The 13,343-nt window shown below is 48.6% G+C and overlaps 1 protein-coding gene across 4 annotated transcripts in view; it reads left to right on the top strand.

Moving 5' to 3' along the window:
- Window positions 1-13,343, top strand: part of YTHDC2 (YTH N6-methyladenosine RNA binding protein C2) — a 2,707,399-nt gene that overhangs the window by 879,994 nt on the left and 1,814,062 nt on the right. For all 4 annotated transcript variants that reach the window (XM_069625524.1, XM_069625523.1, XM_069625522.1 and 1 more), the window contains exon 9: window positions 4,827-4,934. In XM_069625524.1, the coding sequence (XP_069481625.1) occupies window positions 4,827-4,934 (108 nt within the window). The remainder of the gene's footprint in view (window positions 1-4,826; window positions 4,935-13,343) is intronic.

Genomic DNA, 13,343 nt, shown 5'->3' with positions numbered 1-13,343 from the left:
CCCCATCTCGCAGGCGGCCCATATAGCACTAGCAAAGATGGTAATAGTCCCTAAACTACTGTACATCTTTAATAATGTACCAATATGGCCCCCCACCTGCTACTGGACCCGCATTAGGAAACTGATGACAAGACTGGTGTGGGCTGGCAGACAACCCAGGATAGCCTAGGACACGCTTACACGCCCATACAGGCATGGTGGTCTGGAGTGCCCTGATATACACTTATGTTACCTGGCAGCCCAAGTTCAATATATAGCCAGATGGAACGCCCCTAGCCCCGACTCTCCACACTCCCAGTTAGCGAAAGCAGTTACAAACCCAAACGCCCTAATAGGGCAATAGAGACACGACCCCTAAAGGGGAGGTTCAACCCATAGCAGTAACCTGCAGAGCCTGGGACCGGATAAGCCAGCTACTAGACACTACCCTCTACTACCTGCCAGATCTACCAATATACAACATAGTAGAGATCCCGCTTACACACGAAAGATCCTTCAGAGAACTTTTTCAAACACTGGGTGTACAGACCTTGGGTGACCTGGTACAAAATGGTCGATTTGTGCTTTGGGAAGAGCTAAGCTCTAGGGGGGACATAATGCTGTGACCCTACTTCATTATTACAGACTACGGGGGATTCTGAGGAACAAATGGGCTGATTTTCCGCAAGCCCCGCCACCTCACTCGGCCCAAAGCTATGTGATCAAACCTTTATCCACCAGCAAACTCGTTTCTACCATTTATAGATTGATTACATGCCGGTCAAGTGGCACAGCGGGTAGTGCGCTTGCTTTGACATTGATGCAGAGTCTGCTAACGCAGGTTCGAATCCCGGAGGGGCCAAACTCAGCCTTTCATCCTTCCGACGTCGATAAATGAGCACCACACACCGTGGGTAATAATGAGCAACGCTCAGATACCTGAGGGTTCGTAGCGCTACATAAATGACAAATTATTATTATTATTATTATTAGAAGCGGGAGAAGAGTGAAGAAACAAACCTATAAAACCACATGGCAAGCGTCACTAGGGGAACCACTGAGTGAAGATTGTTAGGGAGAATTCTCCTTCTACGGCTAATTTCCCTCACCTAGTGAGTCCCCCAGCAGCTGTGCTGGATTTCTGGAGTTTATTTTTTCCACCTGGTAAGAGTGTACCTCTTTTTTTCCACTCTTACATGTGTTTTGGCCTATGTGGTGTTACTCATTGTGTGATCTTGGGCACTGGAGCACACCACTCCAAGTGCCCCTGTTCTTGTATGGGTTACACAGCACCTTTAGTGTAGTAACCCAGGGGTGTCTTTAAGACTTCCCTCTGACTCCGTTTCGCTGGGGCCGACTACTTTCCCCCAGAGAAAGGTAAAGTTGCCATTTACTTTACATAGTCATTTTTACCACAGACCCAGTACACCCCATCTTACATGGAGTACTGGAAAGGGCTAATCTGTACCCCTTTTCTGTCTGTACCTCCCTGAGCATTGTTTTGCTCTTTTAACATTTAGACTTGGCTGGTGGCAGTGGTATCTAACCTAACTTTTCTACCGTGATTATATTAGATAAACGTGGTACTGTTCTTGGCTATTATATTAGCCTCGAACATAAACCCGCTTGACCAAATCATCTTTCTTTTGGCTCCGGTTAGGTTTATTCGCCATTTCTTTTTGTTAAAGTCCTTCTTGTGTTTTACTTTGCGCGGAAAACTAGTTTCTCCTTCTTTGTTCACCGTCTTTTGGCGGGCTTTTGCAGAGAAGCCCTCCTCTTGGCGCCTGGGTGTCTAAGTAGACTGAATGTGGGGAAGGGGTGTAGTCACCCCCTGCACAGAGTATCCTAGGAAACCCAAGTCGCACTTTGCCATGATTGGCTGAGGTGGTTGTCCCGGCCGGACAACCCCTCTGCTGCGTGATTGACAGCCAGGCTGGGTGAATGGGGGTTTTGCGCATAAAAGGCAGGTCTCTTGGGCAAGAAGTCAGTCGCCTCTGGAGCTACAAGGAACCGAAGAGAAGTGGAGAGAACGGCGGCTGCTGCAGCTACCCTGTCCCGGTGAAGCCCTGCTGCAGTCCTGAACTATCTACCCTTCGACGACTAAGAGGAGATCCAGTCCAGAGTCTTCTTCCCTTGAGCCTGGTGGGGATAACCAGCTCATCTTCTTCAGCCAGAGATCTCCGCCGTGGTCGAAATCGCTGCACACTGCTGTAGTGGTCCGGATAGCCACCTGCTGAGCGTCTCCTGTTTTTAAGGAGCACACCTTTGCGTTGTCGCTGCTGTCGGCTTCATCCCTGTGTGGTGCAGACCCCCTTCAGACGTCCTCCTTCACAACGAAGCTCCAGGAATCGTGGGTCTGCGGGAAACCAACAGGAACAACTGCCAGGGCACCAGCTGCATCGTGGAAATAAGGTACTGTGTTCTACTCGAACAACTGCCAGGGCACCAGCTGCATCGTGGAAATAAGGTACTGTGTTCTACTCGAGGAAACTGGGTGAATCCCTTTTCTTCATCCTCAAGGCTTGCCTTCCCTCCTTCTTATAACTTTTGCTTCCGAACATTGACAATATTCAAGTACTTTTTGGCTACACGGAATCGTGAACTGTCCAACGGTGTGATCTTCGGCACAGGCCTCCGGTGTCACCTAAACCTGGCTCCGACCCTTTGACTTTCGAACTCCTTTTTCTGAGTGTTTCTCGATACTGTCTGCCTAACCCAAATATTGCCTGTGATTTTTGCCTCCAACTCTCTCTGGGTATCTCAGGTGCTAAGTGTGTTTTTGCCCCGGATACGCGTTTATTTAGTAGACCGAACTGTCAAAAAGCGATCGCAACCGTATCCGCGGTATCGTGTTTTGTTCATAACACCGTTTCATTCAAACACAGACTACTTACCCTGAGACTTACTGTACAAAGTGAATTGGTTAGTTGCAGTATATTCAACGTGTGGTTTTGTTTAAAGTTTAATAGAGGTGTTGTGTTTGTAACTGATGGTTTAAAAATAAATGTACTTATATTTTTTACCTGAAACCTTGAGTCAGTGTTTGCTTGAGTCAAAGTAATTGTGGTCCCTTTGTGTAATCTCTGCTACTGCTCATATACTCTTGAGATAGGCCTGGCTGCTCTGCTACTGCTACCACTATAATTTAGTAGTACAGGCTTGTACCAAAGGTAACACTTGTATTGCCATCTGTAGTCATAATCAGCTGTAGTGGTCCCTAAGGGCACTGCACAGGATTCTGCCCAACAAAGATCAATGGAAACTTACCTGTATGCAAACTCGATTTATATCTCTAAACTGTCTATACAGACTGATCCATTACAAATTCGTCCATCGGGTTTATTATTTCCCCTCTCAACCTTAGTAGGTACTTCCCTGAGAGGCCCTCCACCTGTAAGAGATGTGGTACAGAACTAGTGGACTTTCACCATGTTGCTTGGCACTGCCCCAGCATTAGAACTTTTTGGGTAAAGTTAGAAGAGGCAATGTCCGAAATGCTATCCCAGTCGAGGGAATACTCACCGAAACTCTGGCTACTGGCTTTGATTGAAGGAGGTACTGCAACAAAAAGAAACTGTTAGGCATGGCCTCAGCAATAGCCAGGTAACTAGTGGCAAGAACCTGGGGAAGGCCAACCCCTCACATTTACAAAGTGGTTGGAGAGTATGAACGTATGTGAACAAAGGGAAACCAGGTGTGCCTCAACTCTTCCAGCCACCCATTCGACTATTGGCCACCCTTCAGACAATACTATTCTGATGCCACCCAGCTGTCAGTCCCCAGGATCTGCCCCAGGATGATGACACAGAACGTATGATGACCTCAGCACGAGGCGAAAGGCGTAATGAAACACCATATTGAGACATTCAAATTCCTTCTCAGTGTGAGTTGGGAGGGAGGGCAAGGGGGCGAATGTTGGGGGCAATGTGGGAACTGTTTTTTTTTTTTGTTTTGTTAATTGTAAAACAATAAAGAAAGTTAAAAAAAAAGAACACTGATAAATTAGGAGGGGGTCTGTCAGGCAGAAATGCACCATTTTCAACTCACTCCTCTTAGGCCCCAGGTTCGAGCTCAGGCATCATCTTCCCCCTGCATGTAATTGTTTCTAGGCGAGGCTGTGGCTTCGAACCCTGATTGCCCTGCATTCGCAGGGTACTCGATCTTGGGCAGTACCAATTTCCAGAACAGGAGCACCATTCTAGAAAATAAAATGAAGTGCTTTCTTACTGCATCTTATTCATTGTGAGCGCCAAGGGACCACTCCGGTGGTGATAGTGCGCGGTACAAATGTCCTTTAACATTAACATAACATTAACATTGCAATTAGGCCGGCTGGCAGAGCACAAAGGATATACAGCATCCATCTCGGAGTGCTGGCCATGTCCCCTTAATCAACTTTTAACTGTAAAACAAAGGAAATTTCTTCTGAAAGGACATTCATCACTTCTGTTTTTTGTGTTTTGCTATTCAGTTTTAGCCCAAATGATGTTCATTACTCTTATTCAAATGTTTTGGAGGTATTCTCCAAACTGCATTCTTTTAAACAGAAAACTGGTCCAAGACATTCTTTATTACTTTACATCTGACCACTACCAGGGGGGTGTTGGGAGACGCAACATGTGTAGATAGATCTAAATGTTTATGAATTAAGTCTAAATTTGAATTGTTCTGAAATGGTTTTGGAGTGCAATAGGGTGCATTTCATTTTATCCTACGGAGTGTATATGTTTTAATTTTGTATGCTTACGCATCTTTCCATTGAGACATTAAAGGATTTTATCATGATGCAACAAAGTGTTTAAACATAACAAAATCTAGCAGTTAATACTTCTTATTTCCATTTTTAGTACAAGGAAAACCATTTGAGGTGAAGGAGCTGTTCCTCGAAGATATATTACGGACGACTGGTTACACAAATAAAGAGATGCTAAAGTACAAAAAGGAAAAACAACGTGGCAAGTATTAGCAATAATTTAATAAAAATCTCAACTATTTTGACCAAGTAGTTTGAGTAACAAGGATGCAATTGAGCAGTTTAGTTCCTTTGATGGTGTTTTTAGGGCGTTTGTGTTTTTTTGTGTTCACTTATCTTTCTTAATTGATCTTCTAGATAGGTTTTTTTTTTTTTTAAACTCTGTTTATTTGGGTTTTACCAAGGAAACAACATGAACACAAACAAAGGCACTCATCAGGAAATCACATCAGCATTATCTTTTTAATAACATATTTTATTATATTTTGTGCAAGAAACAACAAGAAATCAACAAAACTACAAGACTACAAGACTTTGCATACGGCTGGCAGGGTAGCCTGGACGAATACACTGGAGGACATAGGCAAGCATAGCAACACATGTGAAATAAAGTATATGAGCAGTTGAGGTGGCAATCAATTCCTGGCTAGTCATATTACGTGAAAATGCCCCAAAGCATGGTGTTAGCAGGCATGGATTTTGCGGGACTGCACGCCAATGCACAATGACGCTATTACAGTAGATTTACATTGTTTGTTCCCATCTTCCCCAAATCTTGTCCGCTTTGCCCGGACAACCTCTGGCTTGGTAGACTCTGCGTTCCATTAAAATGATTGCATCCACGTCCGATAGCCAGTGATCATATTTCGGGGTGTTTTCTGAACCCCATAATTGCGCGATGTTCCTTTTCGCAAGTCCTGTGGCAGTTGACACAAGTAGCTTTTCGAATCGTGACAGTTCTAGGTCGTCTGTAATACCTAGGAGCATGAGTTTAGGGTCCGTCGGAACTGGGCGGGACATGGCCCGAGAGAGCCTTGCGCTACATTTATGCCAGAAGCGTTGTATGCGTGCACACTGCCAGAGGATGTGGTAAAAGGATCCTTCTTCTTGTTTGCAGCGTAGGCACTTGGGGTCGGTCAATTTACCCCAATTGTAGAGTGTTATTCGAGGATAATATATCCGATGTAGTATTTTAAGCTGTACCAAACGAATCCGTGCCGAGATTGCGCATTCTCTAGGATACATTAGGATTTCAATCCAGTCTTCCGGTAATATGGGGCCAATGTCATTTTCCCACTTCGTCTTCAGGGTCAGAAGTTCTTTCGTGCCGAATGAAGAAACAACATTGTACATGGTAGACGTGACTTTATTGTTCACCTTGTCCATTACTATATTTCTTTCAATAGGTGTGCATTCCGGCATGTCCACAAGTTGGGCTCTGTGTGCGACAAGTGCGTGTTGTAGCTGTCTGTGGTGATACTGTTCAGATTCCGGCAAGCCATGTGGCGCTGCGAGCTCGGGGAACGGCATCAGCCGGTCGTTTACAATTATCTGTTGGATCGTCTGTATGCCAGCTACGACCCAGGCTGGCCATTTCGGGAGGTTGGCAAGATTCGAAAGGTGAGCATTGTTCCAGATGGGCTGGAGTGGGGTGATTTTCTTGTCCCAACCCAAGTGTCTGTGTATTTCTTTCCATATCAGGGCTGTGTGTACTGCTATCGTGTGTGCAGGTGGGTGAGTTTGTTTGCAGTAGAGACTTTCAAGTGGGGACATTCCATGTCTCGCCGCTAATTCGGCTCTTATGTGAGGTATGCTCGGGTCCCTGTGTAGAATATCATTGACTGTTGCCATCTGGGATGCCCAGTAATAAATCTGGATATTCGGGAGCCCTATCCCCCCTTCCCAAACCGAACGTTGGAGAGTGTGGAGGGCAATTCTCGGGCGCTTCCCACCCCAGAGGAGTATACGTGTTGTGCTATTTATACTGTGGAATTCTGTAGCGGGAACGTGGAGGGGGGCATTCTGAAGAACATATAAAAAGCGGGGTAGGGCCAGCATCTTGAAGAGCGCTGCCTTTCCTAACAGTGTCAACGGGAGTGCCTGCCAGTAGCTTACATCTTGCTTATATCTTTTAGTAAGTGGGCGTAGATTTTGTTCTACATAGTTATTTAACTCATTGGCGATTAAAATACCCAGGTATCGGAACTGTTTGGTTTCAACCTTATATGGGGAGCCCGCTGTCGGAACGCAGTCTATCCCTTTAACCGGGAACAGCACAGATTTGGACCAATTTACTTTAAGTCCGCTAAAGGATCCGTATTCTATTAGGATTTGCGTGACCACAGGGCATGAAGAGGCTGGGTCGCTCAGGTATACTAGGAGGTCATCTGCATAGAGGGAAACTCTATCTTCACAGCCCGGACCCCATCGAAAGCCAGTCCATGCGGAAGAATCCCTCAGGAGGACTGCTAGTGGTTCCATTATTAGTGCGAACACCATCGCCGAAAGTGGGCAACCTTGTCTGGTTCCCTTCCCTAGTCGGACAGTGGGCGACGGCCACCCATTTACTTTAACCTCGGCTATTGGGTTCTTGTATAGGAGTTGCACCCATTTTATGAACGGTTCTCCGAAGTGCATCCTATGCATTATGGCCCATAGCGCCTCCCAGTGAACAGAGTCGAATGCTTTCTCGAAGTCTATGGCCAACAGAGCCAGAGATTGCTGCAGGGCCGGGGCTCTTTCTAGTGCCAAGTGTAATCTGCGAATGTTCATTCTGGTCGACCGCTGGGGCATAAAGCCACATTGCTCCGGGTGGATCAGTGATGTAATGACTAGTTGTAATCTGTTGGCTAGAACTTTGGCCAGAATTTTTGCTTCGCTATTGATAAGGGATATGGGACGATAGGATGTGCATTCTTCTGGGGGTTTGCCTTTTTTAGGGATCACTACGATGGTAGCTTTGCGAAGGTCGGGTGGGAGCTCATTCTGGGTTAGAGAGTGTTCAAACACCTTGAGCAAGTGTGCGGGTATGTCCAGATGTTGTAGTTTTTTCCAAATGTCAATCGGGAACCCATTCGGGCCCGGGGTCTTGCCGGCCTGGAGTTGCATAATGGCAGTTGATATCTCGGTAGTAGTGATTTTACTATCTAGGGCAGTGGTCTGGTCTGGGGTGAGTGTTGGGAGAACGATATCATCTAGTATGGTACTATCCACAGTATCGGTGGGGGGTTCGTAGAGGTTCTCGTAGAACTCAGCAAAGCGTTCAGCGATCTCTGCGTCGGCATAGACTAGGTTTGCGTTTAGGGTTCTGATGCATTTCACCTTCGATTGTCCTTCATCACGTCTTTCCAGCCACGCAAGCAGTTTGCTTGCTTTGTCGCCTGTTTCATAAACACGCGCCTTCATTGCTGCGTGTGCTTTCTTGGCACAGTCCAAGGATAAGTTATGGAGCTTCCTCTGTGCCAACAGTAGAGCCCTGTTTGACTCCGGGGTGTCATTGGCAATGTGGTCCAGTTCCTTGGATGTGACCTCGGATTCAGCTTCGACGATCTTTTCGCGCTGTTTCTTCTTCTTATGGGACGTCCACGATATGATTTCTCCGCGGAGGACTGGTTTGTATGCCTCCCATAGTGTATTGGGGTTATCAACTGAGTCTATATTAAGCTCAAAGTAGTCGGAGGTGGCGGTCTCTACCATCTCCTGAAATTCAGGGAATCCCAAATAGTAGGTATTTAGGCGCCATGAGGGGGGTGGTCTCGGTCTGGCCGTTTCCAGCTCCAGCAGCAATGGGGAATGGTCAGAGATTCCTCGGGGAAGGAAGGATGCATTGTTTATTTGGTGGACACTTTGGTGTGGGAGGAAGAAGTAGTCTATCCTAGACATCGAGGCGTGGGCCCCCGAGTGGAAGGAATATTGACGAGTCTGTGTATTAAGGGCCCTCCATGCGTCACAGAGGCCCATTGCCGACACGAAGGAGGCCAGTTTGGTTGTGGTGGCGGGATTCCTGGTCCTTAAGTGCGTGCGATCAAGCGTATAGTCCATGACCTCATTGAAGTCTCCCCCTATCACCAATGTGTCTGCAGTTCTCGTTGCCAGGATGGGGGTGATTTCGTTTAGCAGATCTTTGAGGAGAGCTGGCGGGGAGTACACTGCCATGAGTGCCAGTGTTTGGTTCCATAGTGTTGCCTGAATGAATGCATAACGGCCTCCCCTGTCCAGCAACACGTCTGTGGTCACTAGCGGAAGCCTCTTGTGGATTAGTACGAGGACCCCTCTCGCTCCCATAGAAAAGCCTGCGTGTATCGCAGTGCGGTAATTAGATCTTTGAAAAAATTTGCATGTGGTTCCGGCCAGATGTGTTTCGGTCAGTATGGCTATGTCTGGGGAATGTCTATTTAGATATTGCAAGACTAGCCGTCTTTTGATGCTGGCGCCCAGTCCGTTCACATTCCATGCCAGGAGTTTAAGATTACTTTGGGTTGCAGTGTTTCGGGTTGCCATTGTCAATGGGCAGTTTGTTTACACAGATATATTTCCTTGGTTGCATGCACAGTATTTCCGTCGTATTCGATCCGTATAGCATACTCGTCTTGCCTCTGTATGTCAAACATTGAATAACCATAAAAAACCCAACTCCCCCATCCCCATACTCCACCCACAACTGAAGCATCTGTCGACACAGTGTTAACTTTTAAACAATTTAACAATAGTCTACATCTGCCTGCCTCGTGGCAATCCGCGTCTCGGGCACAGATGTGCCAGTTGTTACGCCCGGGGGGGAGACACAAGGCAGGGTGTTGGAACTCCGCTATGTGGTGTTCCAAGTTCGTTTGGTTTGGTGACCAGGGGCTGGGGGGGGGGTGCTGTGTGGGCGGCCGGAATTGCTATCTTAGTCGCATTTACAGTGTACAGTACAGCATCCCTGCAGGGTCATAGTGATGGCTTGGATATCCCAGATATTAGTGATGTCTACTAAAGTTCTGCTTGTTGTGGGACTCCGTCCTGTTGTTGTTGCTGCGGTTCCCGATCAGGCGGTCGGTCAGGGCGCGGTCCATTCCGTTCTCTCCCTCCTCTCCCGGCAGTACTCCAGTCGCCGTCTATGTGTCTTTCAGCCCAGCTCCACGCCTCCTTGGGATCAGTGAAGTGGACTGTCGTGTTCTTGTGATATATTTTGAGTTGGGCAGGGAATATTAGCCCGTATTTGACTCCCATTGCTTGCAGGCGTTTTTTGAGGGGATCAAAGGATTGGCGCGCTTTCTGTACTTCTCTGGTGAAGTCAGGGAAGAAGGCAATCCTTGAGCCATTGTATGTAATAGTCCCTTTGGACCTCGTCAGTTGCAGTACTATGTCCCTGTCTCTATAATTTAGAAACCTCGCAATGACTGTACGTGGTGGTGCTCCTGGGATGATCTTGCCTGTGGGGATGCGGTGGGCTCGCTCGATGGAAAAGAATTTGGAGAAGGATTGTAGGTCATATATGTCCGCAAGCCACCCTTCAAGAAAAAGTTCCATGCAATCTCCTTCTGCTTTCTCCGGAATACCCAGTATGCGGACGTTGTTCCTTCTTGATCTGCCCTCACTCTCATCGGCTCTCGATTCCAGGAGCTTTATGCGTGCCAACATGCCGGACATCTGTCGGTTCACACCACGAAGGTTGTCCTCCGCTTCGGAGATCCGCATCTCCGCTTCCCCAGTACGAGAGGTCAGCTTCTGTAGATCATGTCTTAGCAGGGATACATCCGCACCAATGCTGTCCATCTTTTTCTCCATGGAAGTTCTAGAACTGGCAATAGCACCCATTATGTCTCTGAGGGAGATACTATCCTCCATGGGGTCTGAGTCCTGTTGCGTTGGTCTTTCCGGGGAGCGGGTGAGTGGCGTAGTTGCGTATTGTTCAATCCGGCTTTGAGTGGAGGTCTTCCTAGGCTTATCTTTCCCCATTGTAGGTGAGGTGGGGAGGTGGTGGCAAAGGTTAGAGGGCAGGGAAGCAAGTGTTGGTGTTCAATAGGCAGAAGAAATGGTTATGGCAGGCTCCACTGATGGCCCTTCGGGAGAGGGGCATCCACAGTCCATGTGCACGCAGCTGGACACATGTCGGGGGGAAGCCCACAGATTTGGGTCTGGTTCGGTCGGAGGGCCAAAGTTCTGTGCACCGCGACTAGGTGGTTTTGGGTAAGTCGGTAAGGCCTATCTCTCCGGGGTTCGGAGTTTCGCTCAGGAGCTGCGACACACACGTCGGGCCCAGAGCGTGGCGTTTGCACATATGTGGCCGGGAAAAGTCTCACAGGATGCCAGGATCCAATCCCCGTCTCCCCCTCTCCTTACCGCTTGGCCCGAGTCCTCAGCGAGCGACCGGGAGGGTGATCAGGAGTCGCCGTCGGAGCTCAGCGGGTGCTTGACTGGGACCGGAGCGGCTTTGTCCCAGTGATCCTCTGGTGGGGCCCGTATCGTGCCGCGCCCGTATCAGGAGGTGTGGATCACGGCGGGGGAGGGCGCCTTCGTATTGTTGGAGCTGCCGGCTGGCTTCTCACCCCTTCAGGCGAGGTGACGGTATAGTTTCCCACAGGCTCTCGTACGTCGCAGCCAGCGTGTGGGAGGCCGCGCTCACTTCGCAGTTTCCCGGGGTGGCCGTGGTTTCAAGGATTCTCAGTCTCTGCCTCCCTCGCCCTCAGGCGGCCATCTTGGATGTTGGTAACGGTCCGCAATTTGAGTGCGCCGAGGGCTATATCTCGCAAAGCCCGCACCGATTCGGGTCCGCAATGTTCCGATTCGAAGCAGCAGGATTTCGGACGTCGCTGTAGTATTTTAGGGCTTTTTATCTATAATTCTAGTCGCAGGATGGATGTAGGATTAGGCTGGCGGCCGGGAGCAGCGAGGAATCACGTCCTCATCCTACGCCTGCTGGCCACGCCCCCCACATCAGCATTATCAGTGAAAAGAGGGGATGCAGGCATAAAAAGTCATATTTCATCCGCCGAGCAGGTAATAGATGGCAGTTCTGGTTACATCTCATAAGTTCAGATTATAGGGGGGAGGAAATAGGGCGGAGGTGTGTCTCAGCAAGCGTCTAGCCATTTCCCCTCAAAGTTTTGGGGGCAACCCCGCACGTTGTATATGCGGCGTTCCAGAGATGCGCACCTACTCAGTTTGTTGGTCCAGAGGTTCAAACATATCGGGTCTGCTGAGCCCTAACCTGCCTCAATAAGTCTTTTCCCCTCACCCAGTGCCACTGACATAAATGTTCTTTCATGTTTAGTAAGATCAATCTCCCCCAGATTCCCAGAAGTGCCATTTTGGGGTCCTTGGGGATTGGCGTTCCTAATATAGTGGAGATCGTGTCCATGCACTTACCCCAGAACACCTGTAACACCTGACAGTCCCAAATCATATGAAAGAAGGTGGCCATCTCTCGTTTGCATCGGGTACATGTCGCATCTCCGGTTTCGCCCCACCTGGCCATGGCGGTACGAGAGTAGTATGAGCGGTGAAGTATTCTGAGGTGTGTCAGTTTAAGTTTGGCCTTGGTGCCTATCTCACGGGGGGGGCATTAGTGCGTCTGTCCAGTCTTCAGGCTCCAGAACCCCCAGGTCCCTTTCCCACCTTTCTTTCAGCTTACCTAGTTCTTTGGCACCAAAGGAGTTAAGGGCCAGATAAAGTGTGGAGGTGACCTTGGAGGGGATACGCTGCGGGAGAACATTGGTTTCTATTCAAATTCCTTCTCAGTGTGGGGGAGCAGGGAGGTATGGCAGTGGTGTCTGGAAATTGGGTGCGTATGGCATGGGTGAGCTGTGCTTATCGAAACCGGTCCATAGGTGCCATACCATATTTGTTTGGCAAGGTATCAAAGCTTAGTAGGCGTCCCTCTTGAATCACATGAGCTAGTGTGGTTATCTCTCTGTTTCCCCAGTTCCCAAACCATTCCATTTTCCTTATTTCTGCAAGATGTGCGTTGTGCCATATGGGTTGAGCAAGTGTTGGTTTCGCCTTACAGCCAAAGCGCTTATGTGCATCCCTCCAGGCATGCTGGATGTGACGTGTCATTCTTGGTATTCTCGGGAATTGGTTGTTATGGCATATAGGACCTGTAGGGGCGGGACTGAGAGCATAGTCTCAATTTCAATGCGGACGTGCGGTAGGGTGGGGTCTGCGTGTAGCCAGTCATTCACCACCCCAATCTGTGTTGCTAGGTAGTATGTGTGTATGCAGGGTAGTCCAATGCCTCCCTCCCACACTGATTGCTGGAGTCAGGTGTCCGACAGTCTCAGTGTCTCGGCAAACATGTACAGAGCTGTCGGGGCAGATCAAGTTCCTGCCCTTTTGTGGGACCTGTCAGCCATGACATCCATAACTTTGTTGAAGTCCCCCCCCCCCGATAGCCCATAAATTGGCGTCCTCCTCTAGGAGTATGTTCTGCAGTTCGCCCAGTAGTTCCTTCGTGAGTGTGGGAGGGGCGTAGACCACAACGAGACCCCACTTTTCGCTCCAGATATCTGCAAGCAGTATCACGAATCGGCCCCTGGGGTCGGTCCGTACTTTCCTCACCTGTAAGGGGGCTCGTTTGTGGATAAGTATCATTGTGCCCCTGGCTCCTTTTGTGAGCCCGGCTTGGTAA

Source organism: Ambystoma mexicanum, chromosome 6p (genome assembly GCF_040938575.1).
Source record: "Ambystoma mexicanum isolate Mex_15411 chromosome 6p, UKY_AmexF1_1, whole genome shotgun sequence".
NCBI lineage: Eukaryota > Metazoa > Chordata > Amphibia > Caudata > Ambystomatidae > Ambystoma > Ambystoma mexicanum.
The sequence above is the reverse complement of the archived record's forward strand: the minus strand, read 5'-3'. Positions and strand labels throughout refer to the sequence as shown.